The sequence below is a fragment of the Corvus cornix genome, chromosome 1A (genome assembly GCF_000738735.6).
Source record: "Corvus cornix cornix isolate S_Up_H32 chromosome 1A, ASM73873v5, whole genome shotgun sequence".
In the NCBI taxonomy this organism is placed as follows: Eukaryota; Metazoa; Chordata; class Aves; order Passeriformes; family Corvidae; genus Corvus; species Corvus cornix.
This window is the reverse complement of record NC_047057.1, coordinates 8475270-8497691: the sequence shown is the minus strand read 5'-3', so window position 1 is coordinate 8497691 and position 22422 is coordinate 8475270. Positions and strand designations below refer to the sequence as shown.

At 37.2% G+C, this 22422-nt stretch overlaps 1 protein-coding gene across 1 annotated transcript in view; it reads right to left on the bottom strand.

Moving 5' to 3' along the window:
* The window catches only part of SEMA3E (semaphorin 3E), a 133020-nt gene that overhangs the window by 45080 nt on the left and 65518 nt on the right, over positions 1–22422 (bottom strand). Inside the window, exons 2-4 of the mRNA XM_010395684.4 lie at positions 18771–18931; positions 11094–11153; positions 6368–6487 (exon numbers count right to left, since the gene is read on the bottom strand). Of these exons, the coding sequence (XP_010393986.1) occupies positions 6368–6487; positions 11094–11153; positions 18771–18931 (341 nt within the window). The remainder of the gene's footprint in view (positions 1–6367; positions 6488–11093; positions 11154–18770; positions 18932–22422) is intronic.

Genomic DNA, 22422 nt, shown 5'->3' with positions numbered 1-22422 from the left:
ACTGTGGTAGCATGTGATTCTGGTGTCTGGACTTGCAGAAGATTTGAAAATACTGCAGAGAGTTCACAGGAAGGACACAAATAAGATTGAAGAATCCTGGTGATAGGAGGTTTAAGGAGCTATATTTATTCAGCTTATCAAAAAGAGTGAAGAGGCGGCTTGATCTTTGTGCGTGGGTACTTACGCATGGAAAAGATGTGGAAAAGATAATGGGAGACTTTTCAACTTTGCTATCAAAGGCATATCAAGGTTAAAAGGCGGAAGCTGAAGTTAGAAAAATTTAACCTTGAATAAGTGGCTATTTCCTAACACTAAAAGTAATTAAATATTAGAACAGCTAATATTTAGGACAGAGAAATAGTGGTGTTATCTCACTTTCTCTTTTGCAGCACAGCACCTTTGTTGTTTGCTGTGAGCATACATGCTATCTTCACTTAATTAATTTTCTGTCTGAGTTAGGTACCATTTTAACCTCTCTTGAAATGTGCATGCATATTCAACTTCCAGAACATGAAATGCTTTAATCTAAATGCAATCTGGGGTGTTTGGATGTTTTGGTACAGTTTGGCAGTCAGTGATGTGGGCATTCAGACCAGAGGATGTAAATGAACCCCTCTAGTAAAAGATTTTATGACATTCTGCTTGGCAGAACTTCATATCTATTTAGTGGATGGTGCTCCAAATTGTGGCTTTTCACCCATGCAGAAGGACACTGTGTCTCTAAGCAAATATTTTCAGGGAAAGAATTTGTCACACATTCTATCTAATGAAGAACTGACCAACACCCACTTCGATTTGGGCAGTGAAACCAGATGTTTCTCCTCCTTAATCCTCTGAAAACAGTGTGTGGAGATGAAGTAATAGGAACAAGCATGGAGAGGGAGCAACTTGGCAGTTCATTGCTTGTTTTGATTACAAAAATACGTCAGAACCAACTTTATTATTGTAAAATAATAGATGTAAATATGTCTACAATTTTGCTTCTCAACAAAGCTGGAAGAATGATGACATTACCAAATGCTGGTCAAGAGCAGAACAATCATGTCATGTCAAAGTTAATCTGAGATATGGCTGGCACATTCTCCCATGACTTGCATGGGAATTCACTTTAGTTTGTTAAAGCAAGAGCTGAGGAGCTCATGTTGCCTACATTTGGTTGGTGCAGAGGAATAAACAGAAAGCTTATTGCACAATTGAACCTTTTCTTGGTTTTGCATTGAATCACAGGACATATAGAAGTGCCCTTCCCCACACTCAACAAAATATTAAAGGCAATGTAGATTAGAAAGAAAATGTTCCGACTTGACTAAACTGTCTTCCAAGCAAACAAATACACCTGCTGCTCACTAAAGGCAAGTCCTTTCTAACAGGACTAAAGACGTATAATTTAGAGCTGGTATTCCCTGATAAGCAGAGTCTCCCTTGGCTAACTGAGGAGCAAATAGCACAATAAAGAATTCATCAGATGAGGAACACCTAGGGGAGACTCCCAAAAACCACCACTGCATTTTGAGGAAAGGGTGTCTTAGTCCATCAGCCTTCTGAAGTGGAGAAATACAGCTGTAGGCCATTTATTGAGTTAAATGAGGCACTGAAAATGGCACTCTGCCAGCTCCATGTACATATTAAAAATTTACAGCATGTTCTGGAGGAAAAATTCTTCATGCATTGTTCTTTCCCATAAATTTAATTCTCTCAACAGGTTTTGTCAAGCAGAGATGCCTTCGTCTCCAGGAATCATCTCTATCTTGTCACCACATAGCTTGCATAAACTTGGGATATTGTTTCTGCACGTTGTCTTCTTTTGGAATTTCTTCTCATTTTGCAGGTCCAAGGGAGACAGAGCAATTTTTTGCTGTACTTGGTGAAACTCCCACGTGGACTTGTTAAAGGCACTTTGTGTGTTAGTGAATGAGGCAATTTGGATCACTGGAAGGCCTCCAGAGCAGCCCTACAACCTGCTGCTCCACTGAATAGGTAACTCATAAAGATAAAATCATTACCTGATTGCAGATAGACCATTTGATTTGTTGAAGGTTCATTAAAACTCAGCCAGGGTGTTTTGAGCTATATGGAACAGTACTGGAGCACTCTTTTACTAGCAGTTAGATGTGGAGAAACATAGACTGAGACAGAAAGCACTTCTTTCAGCACTTGTCACCTGCTGCCAAAATGAAGAAGTTTATATAAAAGCAAAAGGAAGTTACTTAACGCAGATGCTTCCCCCCTTCTCTGCCCCACCCTGCCTTGTTGGCATCAAAGTCAGTAAGAGAGACAAATGTCAATTTGGTGAGAATCAAAGCAAAATAAGATTTTTTTCCAGCACTTCATCTCTTCTTCTCTCTCTCTTCTCTCAGATTTTCTCTCACAGAGTACATGGGAAGGATGCATATGCAATTCCTCATGAGAAATTTGGGGTGCAGGGTCTCTGACTCCCGCTTTCTTCATGAAAAATAATGCTTATTCTAATGAATTCCCCTTCATTTCTTGATAAAATTCAAAAAAACAAACAAACAAACAAAAAAAAAAAAAAAAAAAAACGGAAGAACCCAGTCTTTTCTTACCTCCACTGATTTTTTGACATTTGGAATCATTTCATGAAGGCAGAGATAATGAACTCACTGTCTGGCATTTAACTTGCTTATGTTTTCTTGGACATGACTTTGTAATATGTTCTGTTGCAAACACCAGTAGTTTTTCTGTCTGAAAAGTCAGCACTCCTATTTTTCCTAATTTGTAATTTATTTCCAAATGGCAGAAAAACATTGGATATTTTTCTGAAATGTTTAAATTTGGAAAAGCGACATTGATCAGAGTCAAAGTAATTAAAAACAGAGAAAAATATAAAAAGCTGCTGTCAGTGACTATACTTACATATTTTTAGAAAGATAGTAACTGACAACAGCTTTACTAAAGTGAACAGCCTGGAATTCCAAAGTGAAATCAATTAAACCAATATTGGAATAGAATGCAGTAAAACATTATATATTTAATCTCTCAAATGGATATATAGTGTATAATAGAATTTATAAGTAATTTGATTTAGAAAAATATATTTGGTTATACTCTGGTGGTACAACACAAGTTTGATGTAGAATTAAATGAAACCAATATTTATTTCTTGTTGGTTTATGTGATCAGCATATTAAGACAAAATGCATGGTATAATTAAATTTCTGTAAACCATGGAAAGCACAAAAAAAAGCTGTAATGTATCATAGCACAATGTGCTTGTGAAAGATTTCAAAGCACATTTCAATCACTACATAGCAAGATTAATACTTTCTACACAGGCTGGTTGGGGAATGGACATTATTGCTGTGTTTTTAGAGAGAACAGTAGAGGTTCTGGTTTTAAGGCAGTTCAAAGATATAATGATCTGCCAATGAAGCAATCAAATTCTGCCTATATTTGGAAATCTTTTGGCTTCACAGTTTGTTGAAAAGAGCTCAGTGTTCTGCAATACACAGCTCCAAACTGGTTTTGATATGAAAAGATGAATTTGTGGTTGTGTAAGCATGTAAGATTTTATACAGGAGGCAGAATGTTCCTTTTCATAAACTGTACTGCACCGCACAAACCCATGCTAAATCAAGATGCCATATAGTATGCTTGGGATTATGGCTTTAGGATATTTTCCCTGTTCAAATGGCTATTCAGAAATTGATGACTTTATGTAAACTTTAGTTGCAAGCCAACTACAAAATAAATGTCCCTGCAACATGGGACTAGTGATCACCAAGATCGGGAGCCTTAGCTGGATATTTAGTTCCAACAGGTTGATTCTCTTTGGCCTGCTCATAAATGGGAAGTGGCAATGCTGCAGAAGAAACAGTTCTGCTATTCTGTCATGTGCTTAATGCCTCTCTAAAATTATCTGTAGTTTACATTTATATACAGTTAGAACTGTATCAGTTAAGAACTCTGCAGTTTTTACTGACAGGGTCAAATCCTCCCTTTGCCATCAGCTCAAGGAGCACTACTGAAACTTCTAGTTAAGGTCCCTGACCACAGAGCAAGTATTTTTCTATGCTGATACTGCTGATTCATAATTCCATATGGAAGTGTGCATCTGCCTTCATAGGCTGTGTTAGTTATGTATTTGGATACACAGAAGTTTGTCATAAGGGCTCCCTCCTTTCCTGCATCCCACACTTTATACCTCAACATGTCTGAGAAGTGCCATTTTTCAAATGTATATGAGCCTTAAACACACCTTGTGCTACTTAGACATGCTGAGGTACAGAGGTGCATAGTTATATTTTAAATCCTGTTTCATTTGCTACTGTCCATTCCACGACAGTCAGACAGTGAGAAAATGGCCAGAGTGATGAGGTGGAAGAAATAGGGGACAGTAATTGGATGTTTTTGGAAGAGGATGCTCCGACCAGATAAATCAGCAGAGACTGAACTGCAGTTTTCTGAAGGATCTTGCCCTTTCACTTCCTGCAGTTACACCATGTCTTTATCACTCAAAGAAAGCAAGATTACAATTTGCCCACTCAACCACATACCATGTGTTATTTTTAACCTGCTGTATAAAGGGCACCTATCTTTTTTAATCCTGATGGTCAGCTTTTCAGATAACAGGAAATAGTATAGCCACTTATTAGTGTAGCAAATAAATTTCCTGTTGGTCTACACAGCCAAAAAAAGAGGAAATTTTCCCATGATTTCAGTGTGGGTAAGATTTTAGAACCTCAGTGTGACAAGGGAGAATAATAAACAAAAATAAGGGGAGGAAGGACAGTGATAGATAAGGGGATGCTCATGGGCCACACCGTCTTATAAATATCTTGTTTCTCATTTTTTGTTTGGTTGGTTTCTATTTTTATTAGTCTGTTGTTTATGCTTTCTAAAATAGTGTTCCTAAATAAGCAGCCATTGATTCCTTCAAACTTTACCAGGAAGCCTAACAGGAGGTTTGTGAGAGGAGCAAAGAAGACATGCAAATTTGCCTTATTTTAAGGAGGAAATTCCTTTTTGGAAAATTTCGTCTTCTTCAATGTTGACTACTCTTTTTACTGGACTGCCATATTTGTGTGAGAACAATCCTGGGTCTTATTAACCAGATGATTATTATCTAGTTCCTTCCTTAATTTCAGAAGAGAGTGTGTTTCTGTGATGCATACAACTCCGAATCTAAGTGCTGTGCTGGAGTCCTAACTTTGAGATGCTTATTTTGACAGCAGCTGGAGGTGCACAGCATGGATTGGATCCTTGGAGGCTGCTTCTGGTGATGTCGTTCTAGTTTGTTTTGTCAAAACAGTGCATTGTTACTCAGAAAAGATTAATCAAAAACATTTGGCTGAAGCAAATCCCTTAGTTGATTTATATGAGTACACTTTAAATACTTCATATCTGACATTAATATTTATTCAAGCCAAGAGCTCCAGGCCATAGGGGAAGGCAAGAATTCTCTTGGATGGTGCTTTAGCATCAGCTCCATGAGAAGTGCTTGGCTCTACCAGGAGACATCATGTGAACCAACTAAATGAGACCATTGACCAGCAACCCTTGCTGACACCTGCCAGTAAAAAGCAATCTTATCTTTGGGCTATACATCACCTCCATCTATTAAGTCCTACCTCACAAAGTGCATTTCCAAGAATCCCTGGTCCAATTGCTAAAGCTGTCATCACATGTGCCTTCAGCAGCCTAGGTTTAATGCCCAAAGAGTCTTACATGCTAATTTAAAATAAGAGGTTGGTACTTCTGCTAAGTCTTTTAACCTGTTCTGATATAGCTGAGACAGAAAGGTTCCCAATTTCTGAAAAGTCTAGACAATTTTTATTTTTGCATAAGAAATATATTCACAATATTGATTATATGTTCCATTCATTGGTCTCTGCAGTACTGTTTCACTCAGCTATAAGCACCATTAAGGAGCATACATACACTTGCTGAACAAGACCAATACAAAGAAGCCGAATTTACCAAAGATTTGTTAAGAGATTCCATCTCCCATCAAACTAACACATACTTTGATATGTGATGTATTATTTAATTTTTTAAAAAAAACCAAAAAAAGCCCCTACAGATTTAGCTAAAACCTCCCCAAAAATTTAATGTTTTTATTGAGAATTACTATATCAGCTTATCTAGTAAAAAGCACACCAAAAAGCCTCAGATGAAAAAGTCTTTGGATTCTTTGCATAATTCTCCAGAATATACTTTCAAATATTAGTGAGTTTTTTCTAACCACATACTAAATTTTAGACCAGCATTACATTTCATCAGGAAAAATATCTATTGTTTGGTTCATATGAGAACTGTGAGCAACTGAACTTAAATATTTATTTTTAACCACAGAAGCTTTGCTGGAGTCTAGACTGAAAGAATCACTACTGTAAACCAAATTTCTTACCTCTGATGGATGTCCAGCTCTTATAAAAGTACAGAGTGGATCAAAAGCTCCTGTTCCACAAGCCAGAAGATGGGTCCTGTTGTATCGGTGAAGGACACGGATATAATTTGCACATTCATCCTAGTTTACGTAAAAAATAAACATAGGGAAATATTAGCTTTCAGTTATTTGGTGGTTTTTGTATCTTATGTGCCCTTAGGTGATGTTCTTATATTGAATCTTTCTATTCTATTTCACTTCATATTACTAACTCTGTGCCATCAGTTTCATGGGTGGGAATTTTTACATTAAAAAAGGAAGTTTAGAGCCCTAATTGATCATATTTTATTTTAGATACTTAACCAATTAAGAGTTGCTTAGTTATAAAAACACACATTTGTGCTTCTTTAATCATGGAGATATTCTGCAAATCTGAATAGACCTTTTAGTAAGTATTATTAGATAAACTAGATGTAAGATTCAGAGCATAAGATGTGAATAGTCAGCAAATGGGTTCTCTCTCAAGTTAAATAAACTTTATCTCAAGAAAAATATCTTTTTTCTTACTGCACCATTAATTTCTTGTATAATTTATAGCTAGTCAATATTTTTTATATTGTATAGACACATACTTTGTCTGTTCCCACTATTTAAACTCCTTTGAAGAAATATTAATTTCCCCCAGGGCAACACTTTGGGACTCATTAGTGTATTTGCAGCTTCATAAATATTACAATTAAAACATTTTCAAGCATCCCTTTGAGATATGGGGTCATTATTACTGTGCTAAACTAGAAATGAAGACAGTGAGATAAAAGTATCCATTGATTTTGGGACCCCTGCAATTTGATTTTAGAGAGTATTTTATATTTTGCAATGGTTTCTATGTGTGGAGCAAAATTACTGTACATTTCAATTCATTGCTCAACACTTCTGTAACTTAGAATACTGAGCTTTAGGAGTTATGCCAGGTTTAAGACATTAAAAATGGAATTAATCTGAGCTAACTTTAGCTGTTCTAGAGTTTAGACATGTAATTTATGCAATTCTCACAGGCTTTTTCAATAGTGAAGTAGGCCAGACATCTCCAAAAGGCAATTAATACAATCCTAAAATGAGCATGTAAAACAGAGTGGAGGAATTTCCTTTTTGGAAAATTTCCTCTTCTTCACTGTTGACTACTCTTACTATTGGACTGCCATGTCTGTGTGAGAACAATCCTGGGTCTTATTAACCAGCTGCAAAAACTTAAGGTCAAAGAGGAGGAGTCTGCAGAGGATCCATGGGCAGAATTCAACACTTGCAAATCTACATTATGTTCAAAACTAAGAAACCATCTTTCTTCTTTCTTCAAATCCTTAAATCATTCAGTGCAAGTCTTCCAAATGCTCCAGCAGACAAAAAAGGAAAGAAATGTCCTTTGCTACCTGATTCTCCTTAACTGTTCATCCTTAAGATAACCATGCTAATTCATAGAAGTAAGAAATGTATTTAAACAACAGGAGGTAACCTGTTGTGTAATTAAATCTTATGTATACACAAAGGAAAAATCAATTTTTTAATATTTTACTTTTGGAATTTCTTGATTTGTAACTAATTTTTTTTCCTTTTTTTTTTTTTTAAGCAAATAAAAATATTAAGTCAGACAAATTGAGAGAGGAATGGGTTGAAATTAGTACAATGTGATCCTCCCTGCATCACCTCAGTGACAGAGGTGTCCCATTTGTATGTTCATTTCCCAAATATTTGCTGACTGGTGGTAGCAAAGTGATATTCCATAGGAATTTTATGATGCCATGCAGTTTTTGAATAGATGGGCACTGGTGCTCTTCCTGATTCTCCCTCTCCTCCAAGAATGACCCTCCTGACCTTCCTGACTTACTCCCTCTGTTTCCTCTCAGTGGTGGTCTGTTCTTTACTCCATTATTTCCTTTTTTATCCACATATGCCTTCAGCTCTCGATCTTTGTGCCAAAATCATTTTAGGGATTTAAGATTTTTTTAAATGGGAAAAATCTACACTTTTTTTTCTCCTGCATGCCTTTGTAGGAATGCCTGAAAAATTCTGCAAAAAAACCCTAGGATGAGGAAGATACCAAATATAGAAAAAAACTAATTCCAAATGGCTAGACTCGATCATTTATAAACAGATGACAAAAGGTGCTGTTCTGGGAAGTGTCAGGCAGCAAGGCATTGCTGCTAACCCTACTAATAATGTACTGTACACAGAGCAGGGAGGAGATGCATCATCCAAGGGGACTTTGAAATAAGACTTCTTTACACTATATCAATTAATTAAATATAAGGGCTGTCTTTAGGATGCTCCATAGATATATTAATAGATCTGTGGAATTTTATTCATCTGAAACTTCTCAGTGTGGAGGAGTTAGTCATCTCTACAGAATCTGATTTTTTATCTGAACGATTTCCAATTCTGATAAAGTAATTCAGAGTAATTGAAAGCTCTCACACCACAGGCTAACAGGTGGGATTCCTGGCACACAGGATGACAGCTGAAGGATTTTTTTTCCTTGGCTTCACTCGAATCAGAAAAGCATAGCCTTATTTTAAGAGTATGCATGTGTTGTTAAGACAAGCCTTTTTTAACTGTCCTATGAACACTGTTACAAGCTCTGAAACTGTTTATGACTACAATACTTGCAGTTTTACTGCTACAACATGAACTGATAACTTTTAAGGTTATACAAGCTCATAAAAGTGGTCTCTTCTGTTATATAGAAAGAGGCAGCAGAGTACACCTGAAGTATTTCAATGCTGAGAAGCTTATTACAATATTATCAGTTCTACTTAATAATTATGCCTTGAATAACAGATCTTTTGCAAAGGAAAATAAAAAAAGAAATAGCTTGGAAATAAGCAAAAAAAGTTTGAAATAGAGCAATATTTTTCGGTGAGTTTGTAGTGTGAAAAATAGCATTAAGAACCTAAAATTGACAAAGGGCTGATTTTAAGGCATTGTGCTATTAAGTCAATATTGGTTTATGGCTTCAAAGAATGAAGGTGAAAAGAAAATTAGTAGGATAGTTTTTGATTCTAATTTAGATTCCTTTCAGTTTGAGCAATATATCTTACTGATACTGAGCATACTGATGAAAATTACTAAGGTTTCCCTGATATTAATTAGTGTTACTCGTCCACATAGTCCATCCGTAATTAAGTCTCATGTGAGGATCAGAATATTGTTTAGTATTGCAATATTCCCAGCTTTTAAAATTTTAATGTATTTTTTTTTAAATAGTCCACTTCTGGAATCTTGTGATTATTTAAAAGTTCTGGTTTTTTCTATAAAAATAGTAGTTACACCAAACCTTCATGGTGCAGAGAAATGTGGGAAACACATGAAGTTCTTTAAATTATCACATTCATACAATGCAAATTTCAGGACTTATAATAACAAACTGGATTGCAAAAAGGTTTTGAGTTTTAGGGAAAGATGAGTCTGAGGGGGCTATCTTTGCTTTGAAACAACAGTACCTATTTCTGTATTTATTTAACCAAAAAAATATTGTCAGAGCATCAGAAAATATGTAGTGGTGAAGGAAAGATTGTACATCTTTAACTAATAACAGCTTATGCTGAAAGGTACTATTAAATAAAGGCCAAATAATTTAGGTTTGGGGTTCATTTAATATGACCATAAAGTTTAGCCACTGCCGTTTTCAACCAAAGCCATCTAAAATTATCAAGCATACAAAATTAACCCGAAAAACTGCAATGAACTCTTAAGAATCTTCAGAAAGGATGAGTTCTAAGCCAGGTGAGTTTAAAGAGGTGGGGTTTTATTGTCATTACTATTATTATTATTATTATTATTATTACTACTTTCCAATCTGCTTCCAGTCCCTTAATGTGGACAGTTCTCAAGTTTTTACTTCAGAAGAAATCTTTATAACTTCCTAATCTTATTTGGAATATACTGTGGTTATCATCAAGGCTGCTGTTTGCTGGGTTTGTGGGAAAAGCTTGTATGTGCCCTTCCATGTCCTACATTCCTGTCACTGTTGCTGTAAAACTATCATAGTTTTCAGATCCTTTGGTTCAGTGTGAGCTCTCTCAGCTGTGGGATTTATTAGGTGTTGTACTCGCTGTGTGTTTATGAGGTGCAGATAATGAGCTTGGTGCACTGCAAAACTAAAGAGACCTCCCATCCAGAAGAACTTTCATCCTGTGCTGCCAATGATATCAGCTGCTGTGTGTCAGTGAGCTTTCAGGTCTTTTCCCAGGAACTGATTACAGTCAGGGCACTGAATCACAAGAACAGAACAGTTCTGAGGTTCATTAAAACAGAGTGTTTTTATTAATATAACACAAAAGCTATAGGACAGTATATATTACAGTGTATTTTATAATTATTAATAATGCAACTGCTTTTCTGAATGTATTCTAGAGAATGTGAAAATGGACAAGATAATCCATGTGGACAAAAAGAAGAGGAAATAGAAATGGAAAAGGTGAATTATTAAGGTATGTTCTTTGACAGCACCAGAAAAAGAATGAAAAGAAAGTTCAGATGATCAAAAGTATTCATTGCCTGTTTACAAGCTGGTTTAAAGAGCAATTAAATTAATAATTTAGTGTGTTCACAGTAGTGACATGTTTTTAACCTGCAACACTTAAATTTAGATCTTTGCTTTAATCTCTCTCAAGTTAGGGATGCCTGAATCCTTGTTTTGGACCAGCCACTGGTATAATTAACGTATATTTGCTCTGTAATTAGTGATACTTACAGCATCTCTTCCTTTAATTATGCATTCTTCTGTCTGCAGAGGTGTACTAGGCCAATGGATCTGAGGAAAAAAACCAAGAAAATAATTTAATTGGCAGTCTGCAGCTTTTCCACTATTTCTCATGTGAGAGATTCTCAGAACAGAAGTACAAAATCATAGAACAGCCCAGGTTGGAAGGTACCTCAAAAGACCATCTGGTCCAGCCCTAGGTGGGAATGGGAGCCTAGATGAGATTATCACTCTGTCCCACACATCTTTAGAGCCTCCAGAGACAGAAACTCCACCATGTCCCTGGCTGCTTGTGAGGGGAGAGCCTCTGTCCTCTTTGAGATGCCATTTAAGTACTCAAGTACTGCAACACTGTGAGGAGTTCCCCCTGAGCCTTGCCTTCCCCAGGAGAAAAGATCTTCAGTCTCTCCTTTGTTTGAACAGAACTGTCTTGATTAGGGTAGCTCACCAAACTTATTAGTAATCAACAGAATTTAAAGGAAGATAATGTAAGGAACATTTTATATAAATTCAGTAGAAACATCTATGCTAAATTGTCAGGGATTTTCAACATAGTTATTAATTTTTAACTAGTGATTTCCTGCTTTAAGTAACACTTAGGAAAGCAAATGATTTGCAGTGAAGCTAATAAGGGTCAGCAACCACCCTCATGGGAGTAGGATCAGCTCTTCACAGTTCCTAGACATGAAGCCAAATTACACAAGTGAGGTTTTTTTCAGCTACCTACTATACAACGTTTATGTTTCATTACAGATGTGTGATTTGTTTGGATGAAAACAATATTAAACAATGACTGAGCACACTGGAATGATTACTTAATTTCTTAGGACATTTAAAAGTGAAAACAAAAACATGTTCATGTCAGTGATATCAGGCTTGGCTGAAACCAAGTAAATATCAAAAAACTGATGTCATCATCAAGGCATTTTTGTCAATAATCCAATCACAAATTTTTTTTTTTGTCTGGAAAACATTTTAAAATTAAGTTTATCTGCTAGGCTTTTTTCTTCCTTTTTTTTTTTTTTTTTGGTTAATTGAACTATCTTAGTTTTCTTGAAATAATTCAAGTCTCAGAAAATCTGTGGATAAATTATTAGAAAAGTTAATTGCAAGAAAAGTGGGGATAAATTATGACTCCTAGATGTCTAGGGCTTTAAAGAAAAAGGTTCAGTTCTCTTCAGTGTCTTCATTAACGACTTGGACATGGATCTCAAAGGAATACTGAGTAAATTTGCCAACGACACTAAGCTGGGAGGAGCTGCTGACTCTCTGGAGGGCAGAGAGGCCCTGCAGAGAGACCAGGATAAATCAGGGGGCTGGACAATCACCAGCTGTATCAAGTTTAACAAGGGCAAGTGCTGGATTCTGCACCTGGGACAGTGCAACCCCAGTAGTGTGTATAGATCAGGGAATGAGAGGCTGGAGAGCAGTTGCAGACAGGGACGGGGGGGTCCTGGTCAGTGGCAAGCTGAGCATGAGTCAGTAGTACCTTGGTAGTGTGTTGGGCTCACACCATTTAAATCCATGTTAATCAGAACATCTGTTTTCAGTCAGATGGTTTTATAATCATCTATGAATGATCAAAACTCTCATCTAGTCTCTGCATTGCTGCTGTATAGTCTGGAAAGGTACCTGAACTCTGCTGAACTCCCATAAGGGCAGCCATCTAGTCATCCTGGTCAGACCATTCCTGCTTCATTCGCTGCATAACTCAGGGTCCACAGTAACTTATTTTAGTCCATGGTCAGGAATTGAATGAATCTTGGGTTAAGCTTGTCCTTAACCCAAAAACCTAGAAGTTGTGACATCTCCAGGATCTCTCGAGGCTAAAAGTATGAAGCTACAGCTTTCACTTCCCCAAGACGTGTTCTAACTAGCAGGTTAAAATGAGAGCTATTGCCCACACCAGGTGTAGGTGGCTGTTAGGAACAGAGAAACCACAGAGGGAATAAAACACTTCACTCTGTAACCTGATATTAAATACACTGCGTGTAGCTGATTATTTTTGTATTTGGAGACTTAGTCCCAGTGCTATTGAAAATACTTTGTATATACATTTTCCACTTAAGATATACTGAATTAAATACATATACAGAATTAAGAGAAAAAAGCCAAAGAGGTAACCCAGTGCCCCTGCTTTTTCTGGGATGTCAGAAAGCAGCTGCAGTAGAGCTACGTGAATTTGGTTCTTGGCACAGAATAATAGAATAAATCATAGAGTTGCAGAATGGTTTGGGTAGGAAGGGACCCTTAAAGACCAACTAGTGTAACCAGCAGCTATTGGTAACCAGCAGCTATTGGTAACTAACCAATAGTCAGGGTCATCTTTCACTAGCTAATGTTTCTCAAAGCCCCATCCAGCCTGACCTTGACCAGTTCCATGGATGGAGCATTCACAGCTTCTATGGGCAACTTGTTCCAGGGTCTCACCACTCTCATAGTTAAGAAGGTCTTCCTAGTATTTACCCTAAATCTACACTCTCATTTTAAAACCTCTGTCTCTTTTCCTGTCACTACATGTCCTGATAAAACTCTCTGTCTTTTTTATAAGGCCCCTTTACAAATTGAAATGCCAACATAAGGTTTCCCTAGAGCTTTCTCTTCTTCAGGTTGAACCCCAATTTTCCCAGCCTGTCTTCATAGGAGAGCTGTTCCAACCTTCTGACTACTTTTGTGGCCCTCCTCTGGACCTGCTCCATCAGGTTCCCATCTTTCTTACACAGGGGAACCCAAAGCTGGACATAGTACTCCAGCTGGGCTCTCAAAAGAGAGTAGAAGGGCAGATTCAGAGGCTGTGCTGCAGCATAGGAATCTACCTTAGATGCTCATAGCAAATTACCTACTTCTAAGGCAAGTCCATGTTAGTTGCCTGAAGTACGTGGGTCTGAATTATAACTCCAGTAATAGATATATAAATCCTGAAGAAGGTTTTCTATCCACAAATTACTTTTTGAGACTCAAAACTCTTGTGAGGCTTCTGAGTTTTAACATAAATAAGCATTAAGATTTTAATCTCTTCAAGAGTATTTTATAATGGAGACTAAAAAAAAATCTCTGCATGTCAGATTTTGCTATCATAGCAAATTCCAAATTAGCATGACATAGGATGTGTTTGCACTGCTTGAAAATCCAAATATTAATCAGCTGCAATGATAGTCTTGAACCTGCCATGTATTACTTTTCCTGATGTTTATGCTTTAGACGTGTGACAGTTACCAGACTTAATTTTTAATTGATTCTCTGCCAGCATTACAATGGTTTGGCAAGCTATCAATAAGAATTTTTGGGAAATCTTCCTGGGTATTTAAGCTGTAATAGCATACATTTCACTGGGCTGAAGGCTTGACATGTCTATTGGCTTGGACATAATTTTTCAAAATTTTTACCCCTTCAGGTTACTGTGAATTAAATTTTTAAATTGCTTGTTTACTGATGTTTTCTCATCTTGCATAATAGTATTCTCATCCTTGAGACCTGGATGATGTAACTTTAGCACTGTTTTTAAAAGACAGGTAAAAGATATTTTTAAATATATTCGTCATGGGGAAAAATGAAGTTGCAAGGTAGTACAGGTATGGGGGAAACTTTAATTGGATCTGGAATGATAATTAGTTTCTCCAGACATCCTCTCTATTCAGCCACTAACCTTAAAAAACAGGATGGTATCTCTACTGAAAATTAATTTAAAGAAATCATATGAGCTTTGTAGCACTTCAGGCCAAAATAGGCTACTGTGTGATCTAGTCTGAACTCTAGTGTATGACAGAGCAATTAAGCAATTCAGCCACCCTGTCCCCAGTTTAAATCAATAAATAATGCTTAATTAACCGATAACTTGTGTTTGGCTGAAGCACAAATTCTTTAAAAATATCTGCTGATGACTGGATATTATATATATTTATCAACAAATACATAGCCACCTTCCCTCTTGGAATGTTACTCCAATGGATAACCAAACTCACTAAATTCTGTGCTTCTTATTTCAGTTTACATTTGTGCACATTCCTACACAGTATTCAGAGAAGACATAAGTAAGCCCTGCTGTTGCAGACTTGTGTTCAGCCAGCTCTGGAGTGGAAGTAGAGCTTTACTAGAGGCAAGATATATGATGAGGTCTCTACAGTTTATTACAGCAGAGATATAAAACCAAATCTGGAGCTGTCTCACACTAGGTGAGAAACAGCAAAATTGCAATCTGCCTGCACAAGCTCATTTACAGAAGTGGGAAGCTTTCTTTTCAGACTCAGACCTTCATAAGGGCTTTGAAGCAGAGCTATCTGCAAGGAATTTGTGGGCAAATAGGAAGAGCAGTTTATTTTCACTCCAACACAGGACGAAAAGTAGGACCGAAGGTCCCCCTTCTCTATGCAGGGGGACCAGTGGTGATGAGTCACTGGCACTGATTCAAGTTTGCTGTTAACAAAGATCCTCACTGTCACCAATTACAATGAACTGCAATGTTTTTAAAAACAAATTTGGCACCAGATACCAAAAAAAGTTCTCTATCAGTCTGTTAGATCACTGCAAGCCTTTAAGGCTTTGGATCAAATTTCAAATACGTGTAAGGTTTTATTCCAAAGATGGTGTCAAAGGGAATGAGGTCTTAGGGAAAGCAAAGGTTAAGTGGAATGTGCCTACAAAACTTTGGCTTTACATAAGGTTTTAAGTGCTTATATGGCTCTAATTCCCTGTAAACACTGATATCCACATTTCATATTCTCCCTCAGTCTTGCTGCTCTTAGTGTTAGGGCAGTCTTCACATAGAAATGACATCTAAGTAACCTTTTCAAAAACTTATAGCAATATGTGTTAAATACTCTAAGCAAGAGTATAATCCATTCTGCATGTGTTAAATGAGAGATACAAAGAGCAATGTAGGCAAAAGAAACTTAATTTGACACACAGAGAAGTGAGAGTCAGTCGCTGTCCAAGATGACATGGAAGGTTTGTGCCACAGTTGAGAGCTCAACCCAGATGTCTGGATTTCCCCACCAATGCAAGAATGACAGCAGTAGTACTCTTCCCTGAAGGTTTTCTCCCCCTTTTTTTTAGGTCTTTTTTTATTCTATATGAAAATTGGTTAGGATAAAATGTGCTTTAAATAATATGGTAGAGATATATATAAACAGCCATTAGCTTACATGAAAAAGCTATAATCTACCCTTCATAGTGTTGCATTGTATTTAAAAGCTGAAAAGAATTGAACCAGAAGAAAATACGCAGTCTATTAAATTCAGATTTATAGGAGGCATACCTCATATGCATCACAAGTTAAGTTTTTTGGAAATGTTGGATTACTTTGGCAGTCAACAGGTCTCTATGCAAAAGCATTTTATGTCCACTGAGCATTTAGTTGTTTTTCTTTGGGATAACTTCTAATATGCTGGCTAGGACTGAATTATCTGGTCATTTTACAGCAAAAGGCATAAAGTCTCCAATTGGGAATGGATTTCAGTTTGGTTTTTAGAAGGCATATTAATATTCCAAATTGTTGAGAAAGGGATGACTGAATTAAAAGACATAAGCTGTTTTCTGGGACACAGAGGATGAAGATCAATATGAATCTGCCCAAAATTTCATGAAACCTCTCTTTTGCAGCTAGTGAGTCATCCTGGTTACCAGAGAGATAATAAAACCCAGGAATTTGTGTGAACTCATATGCTTTCACTGGACTGCAACTTCTAGTTTAGATTAATTAAGCTAAACTCTTCAGTCTAAAAGCAAAGGTCAAAGACTAACCAACACACAGTTAAAGATAGCTTAATTAAGAACTTTGGTAATAATTAATCAACTAGTCTCTCAACTCCAGGAACTTTCTCTAATGTATCTCAGCAATTAAGCTGAAGAAATGTCTCATTCCACACTTTTGCTGGAAGTGCTGGAGGATGATCACACTTTCCTTAACTATCCCTGAATGAGATCTGCGCTAGTGAACACCGAGAAAAAGATAAAAAGCTCATGATATTTGTATTCAAGGGAGCTAAGTCCCAGTGAGATCATGTTTCTAAACATACCAGGACAAGCTTCATTTATTCCAGTTTCTCATCTTTTGCATAAAAAAACCGCAAGAAGAGTTTTCACCAGTTTGCCATACTCTCTATACAGGTCTCCAGACAGAGAATATAGTTTCAGAGTAAATGGCTGATATTCCACTTAAAAACAAGAAAGGGAGCAATGAACTTTGAGTGTGTCCAGATGGGATGATAGTAGTTGGAAAGAAGCATGGAGTGCTCTATCCTGCCATCTTTCCTCACAGATTTACTGCCAAATGGGGAAGAAGAGAGGCGGGAAAAAGCTTATTTTATAGAAACAAATGCTACCTAAATGTTTTCATTTCCCTGAGCTCTAATATCTTGTCACAGCATATTAATAGTTTGTATCAAAGTGAAAAGGAGTTAACTCATATCTGACTGTTGAGGAACAAATCTCAGTATGTAAATTTGCTCCCTGAGGAGTCAAATTCTGTTTTGTTTTGATTTTTTTTTAATATAGATAAATTCTCAAATACCCTCTCTGAGTACATTCATGTCCTCTTATCTAGGACCGATATACCCAAATGTTTATAAAAAGAATAAAGTATATTTTATCTGTTCATAGTAGTGGAACATGCTAATTGTGCTTGGAGATAAGAAAGAAGGCTTATGGTAAAGGTGGCCAGGGTGTTGACATGAGAATAATGATATTCACTTTTAGCAAGGCAGAAGAAAGAAAAGATTTTGAGACATCAGTGGTCAGTGAAGTATGGGCATCAACAAAAATATTTCTCCAAAAGGACTTTATTTTATTTTACTTGCTTTTCATTCCATTTATTAATTTGCAAAAAAATGAAAACATATCAAAACACATTGGAAAAATTTTAAAAAGTAGATAATGAAAACACTGAAATATTTCAAGAGATCATTTATCTGCAGTCAAAATGGTTGAGGCAGGAACAATGCTCCTGTCAGCTTCCCTTACAACTGTATGTTTCCAGTTCTAGCTTCCAAGGGCAGAAGTGAGTAAGGAATCCAAGGCTCACATCAGCTCAAACTCCAGCCTCTCCAGTTGTCAGTTTGCCAGTCATGTGTGGTTTCTAAAATGTACTGAGTTCTCTGGTAGGATTATGACTTAACCCACCTTTCTCTCTGAGACCACGGCTCAGCCTTCAAATGGCACTTTCAGTCATTACTTAATAGCACATCTGGCTCAAACCAATGCAAAATTCAGTTTCTAAGAAGACTAGGAAAAACAGCTGCAAGGTTTGTGCTGCTGTTGTAAGGTTCTTATAGTTTACATGCTGATTTTTTTCCTTAATATTTTCTCTTCTGAAACTTCCCCAAAATACCAGAGAGATTTTAGTCCTCAATAATATAGTGGAGATGCAGAAATCAGATGTCTACGAGTGTGAGATGCTCTAAACATCTGTGACTATGCTGAAATTCAGTGAGAAATAGCTATACGACCTCCAAGTCTCTTCACCCAGAGTGAGCCTTTATGGATGAAGAGGGGGGAAAAAATGGCAATTAGTGTATTTTTCTTAAATATAAACATGGCTTTAAAGTTCATGCACAAAACACCTACAAAAACTCCATTACTTCATTCATGCAAGTTCTGATATCCTGTGCTACATGTTATGACATGAAGTGACTAATATATATAAAAATGTATATATATAACTTTTTACTCCACCTCTCGGTAGTTGTCACTGATTCGATCCAAACTGAGGGAATACAAGAGGTCTCTTCCTCCCACGAACAGTCGCTCTTGATACTCATCCAGCAGCATTATATGAAGTCCAAGATATCCAAATGGGCTACGAAAGACTGACGTCCTGTTTAAATCCCAGAGCTCTGAAATACAATCAGAGTGGTCATAATAAATACCAAACAGCTTAGCTTTCATGGCTTCATTTTCATATCCTCCTAGGGAACTGGACGAGAAGTTGTGGGACATTAAAATGCTAATCATATAATCTTTGAGTAAGAAAGAGACACAAAACACCTGAGAGCAATTTTCAAATTAAACCAGTTCTCCAGGAGGTTTGTCTCTGAATTTTTACATCATAATCTTTATGCTCAAAATATGAGATGGGGAGGGATGCAAATTATTTTGCTCCTGGATATTTTCTGAAAAGGAAAAAGTACTTAGAACAATAGCTGCAAATGGGCAAAAAAATGAATGAATTAATGGAAATTGAAAAAAAAAGAGCTGGAAATTATGTCCTTGTCTTTGAAACATGTCAAACTACAGATTTTCAGTGTACACACAATATTTACCTGGGTTTATATTTTTAGGATGATGGCATTGTGGGTTTTAATCCCAGCACTTTCTTCACTCAGTTTACTGAAAATATTGCCTCTAAATTCAGTGAAAACAGTATGAAATCTGTGAAATGCATAAGAATAGTTTTCTGACACTGATTTTGTCAAGAAATGCACTGACCTGATATGGGAATCTGAGGCTTAACTGTACATGATCCAAGCTAAAGTCAGTCCCACAGAGAAAAGTAAGTTCATTCTGGGTAGTGTTGCAGAAACTTGGATTCAGGCCTCAGGAAAGAAGAGGCAAGCATGGGGATCTTTCTGCTCTGTGGTGCAGAGCACAGCCTGGCTTGCAGCAGGTCAGAGAGGTTGAAAACCATTTTGCTGTTGAGAAGCCTCAAAAGGAGCCATTACAGAGAGTACCCTCAGACTCCCTCCAAAATGACAGAGGTTGAACTGGGGGAAAGCAACTATGTTCTTATGTCTGTACGGTGGCAAATTGTTTTATTTTGAAGAAATCACTTTTGGTAAAAGTAACTAAATATGCTTATCCTCACATAACTTTTTCAATTGTTTGGATGTGGCCCAGCAGCTGATGCTGGAAGAAGTGGGATTGTCCCAGAGCTGGAGAAGACAAATGAGCCCCTATGCAGTTTGGAGGGTCCTGCTCACATGCCACACCAGCAGTTATGTTCATTTGTCCATGCTGCACCTTGACAGCAACACAGAGACCACAGCTGATGTTCTGTAAGCAAGAAATTTAACATTCCAAAAGGACATTAATTTAATTTTAAAAATTGGCACAATTTCTATTAATTTTAAATTATTAAGTATATTTTGTGTGTGATGATTAATTAAAATCAGTAATAGGATAAATATGTTTTGCTCCATTTACTAGGTAGGATTAGTTCAGGTCAACAGAGGCTGAAAGTAACTAGTTTCTGAAAGCTGTTTCCTTAGATGATAAAATTTACATCAAAGGAGTCATAGTAAAAATTCAGTCTCACATATGATGCCTTTCTTGAGTGATCTTCAAACAGAATGTATTAAATAGTTGTACCTGTGTGTGACTGGCTTCACTTAACAAATGGAAAAACTCACAGAGAGGAACATCATGATGAACAGGAGTTTTTTGTCTAAGCATTGCTTACTAACCAGTGGATAGATACACATTTTTTGACAGAGATACACCCAGAACACAGCTGCACAGCAATGTGGAAATGGCACTTTCAAAGCTTGCTCTCTCCAAGCAAATGAGCAGATTGCTGTTTTGGAAGAACATCGCTTGTTTCTGAACAGATTAGAAATGAAATGAAAGCTGAGCTAGAAATACACTTTTGGTCCTAAATAAAGCCACTTCTTATTTGCAAGAATATAAAACATTCAATATATTTTATTTTTTAATCAGTCTTGAAGTGAAAAGAATTGCATTTTAAATTCTAGTTATATACAAGCCACAAAAGATTACTGTGGTAGCTTCCCTTGATTTATTTTCATGTTGTTCTGAAGGCAAATTGCTCATAAATGAGACAATATTTCTTTACATGTATCAGAGATATGACTCATGTGTTCTCATACTGATATCCTCTACCTGATCACATAAACTGGTAACTGCTCATATAAGACTCAGTCCTGCAAAGCACACATGTGAATATTATTGTCTTAAATGGAAGTTGAGAATATTAAACATCTTTCAAGATCAAACTTGTAAAAAGAGATGTTTCTAAGACTACATCCAGCAACCTACACTGACACGGTTTTGCTGTGGGGGTAGAGATGAGAATAGAAGTGAAGCTGACATCTGAAAGGGCTGGAAAACAACAAGCAGTTGGGTTTGGAGAGTGATTTTGTACTGAAACACCAATGTAGCAGTATTATGTAGATCCTTTGAAAGGTAGTAGGATTTCCATACATTTTTGGCTATGTGAGATATTAGGACAGTGCAAGCAAATAGAATGCAACACCTCCTGAATGCCTGGAGAATGAGTGGTATATCTGGGAGTCTAAAATGGTTCTAGAAGCCTGTCATTTCTAGGTAAGTGAATCTCACCGTGGTGTGGTTTGATGTAAATGACACAGGTTCTGAAGCAGTAGAACAACATTCATGTAGTGCTGTGCCCCTTCAGCAAAGCTGGTTGGCTTCAATGTAGCACTGCAGGAATGCAGCTGTACTGCTTCCAGAAGAGAAGCTGCTGCTCCTGCTGCCTCCAGACACAGAACAACCTTCACACTCACACAAGGGCATTGTTAGTTTGTAGAATCATGGAATGGCTTTAGTTGGAAAGGACCTTAAAGATCATCTGGTTCCAACCCCCCTGCCATGGGCAGGGTCATCTTCCACTAGACCAGGTTGCTCCAAGCTCTGTCCAGCCTGGCGTTGAACACTTCCAGGCAGGGACACCCACATCTTCTCTGGACAACTCGTGCCGGTGTCTCCACACCCTCACAGTAAAAAATGTTTAGTATCTAATCTCAGCCTATGCTCTTGCAGTTTAGAGCCATTACCCCTTGTTCTATCACCATATGCCCTTCTACAAAGTTTCTTTCCGGCTCTCTTGTAACCCCTTTAGACAATGAAAGCTGCTGTAAGTTCTTCCTAAAGCCTTTTCTTCTCCAGGCTAAGTAATCCCAGCTCTCTCAGCCTGTCTTCGTTCTAGAAGTGCTCCAGTCCTCTGATCATCTTTGTGGCCTCCTCTGCTCCAACAGGTCCACATCCTTCTTATGTGGGGGCCCCCAGGGCTGGACACATGGATCACTGCACTTGGAGGGCTGAGTTGCACTCGGTCATTGAAATCACAACACAATTGGGAGTGAGGCCCTTGAATTCAAACTTTTAAGCAACTTTCCCCAAAATCTAATTTCAGTTACTTTGAAGAAACTTATGCTCACAAGGGTCACCTTGTAAATAGGGATTCCTTGAGGTGTCAAGAGCTGTGCTGCTGGCCATTCTGATACGCTTTAATTAAAAAAATTAATTTCTAGACCATGTCTAGACTTGAGCATAACCCAAAGAGAGGTTGTTCCTCTACCTAATACTAGGATTTAATGTCCACATTTATGCTGGACACATCTAGCACACT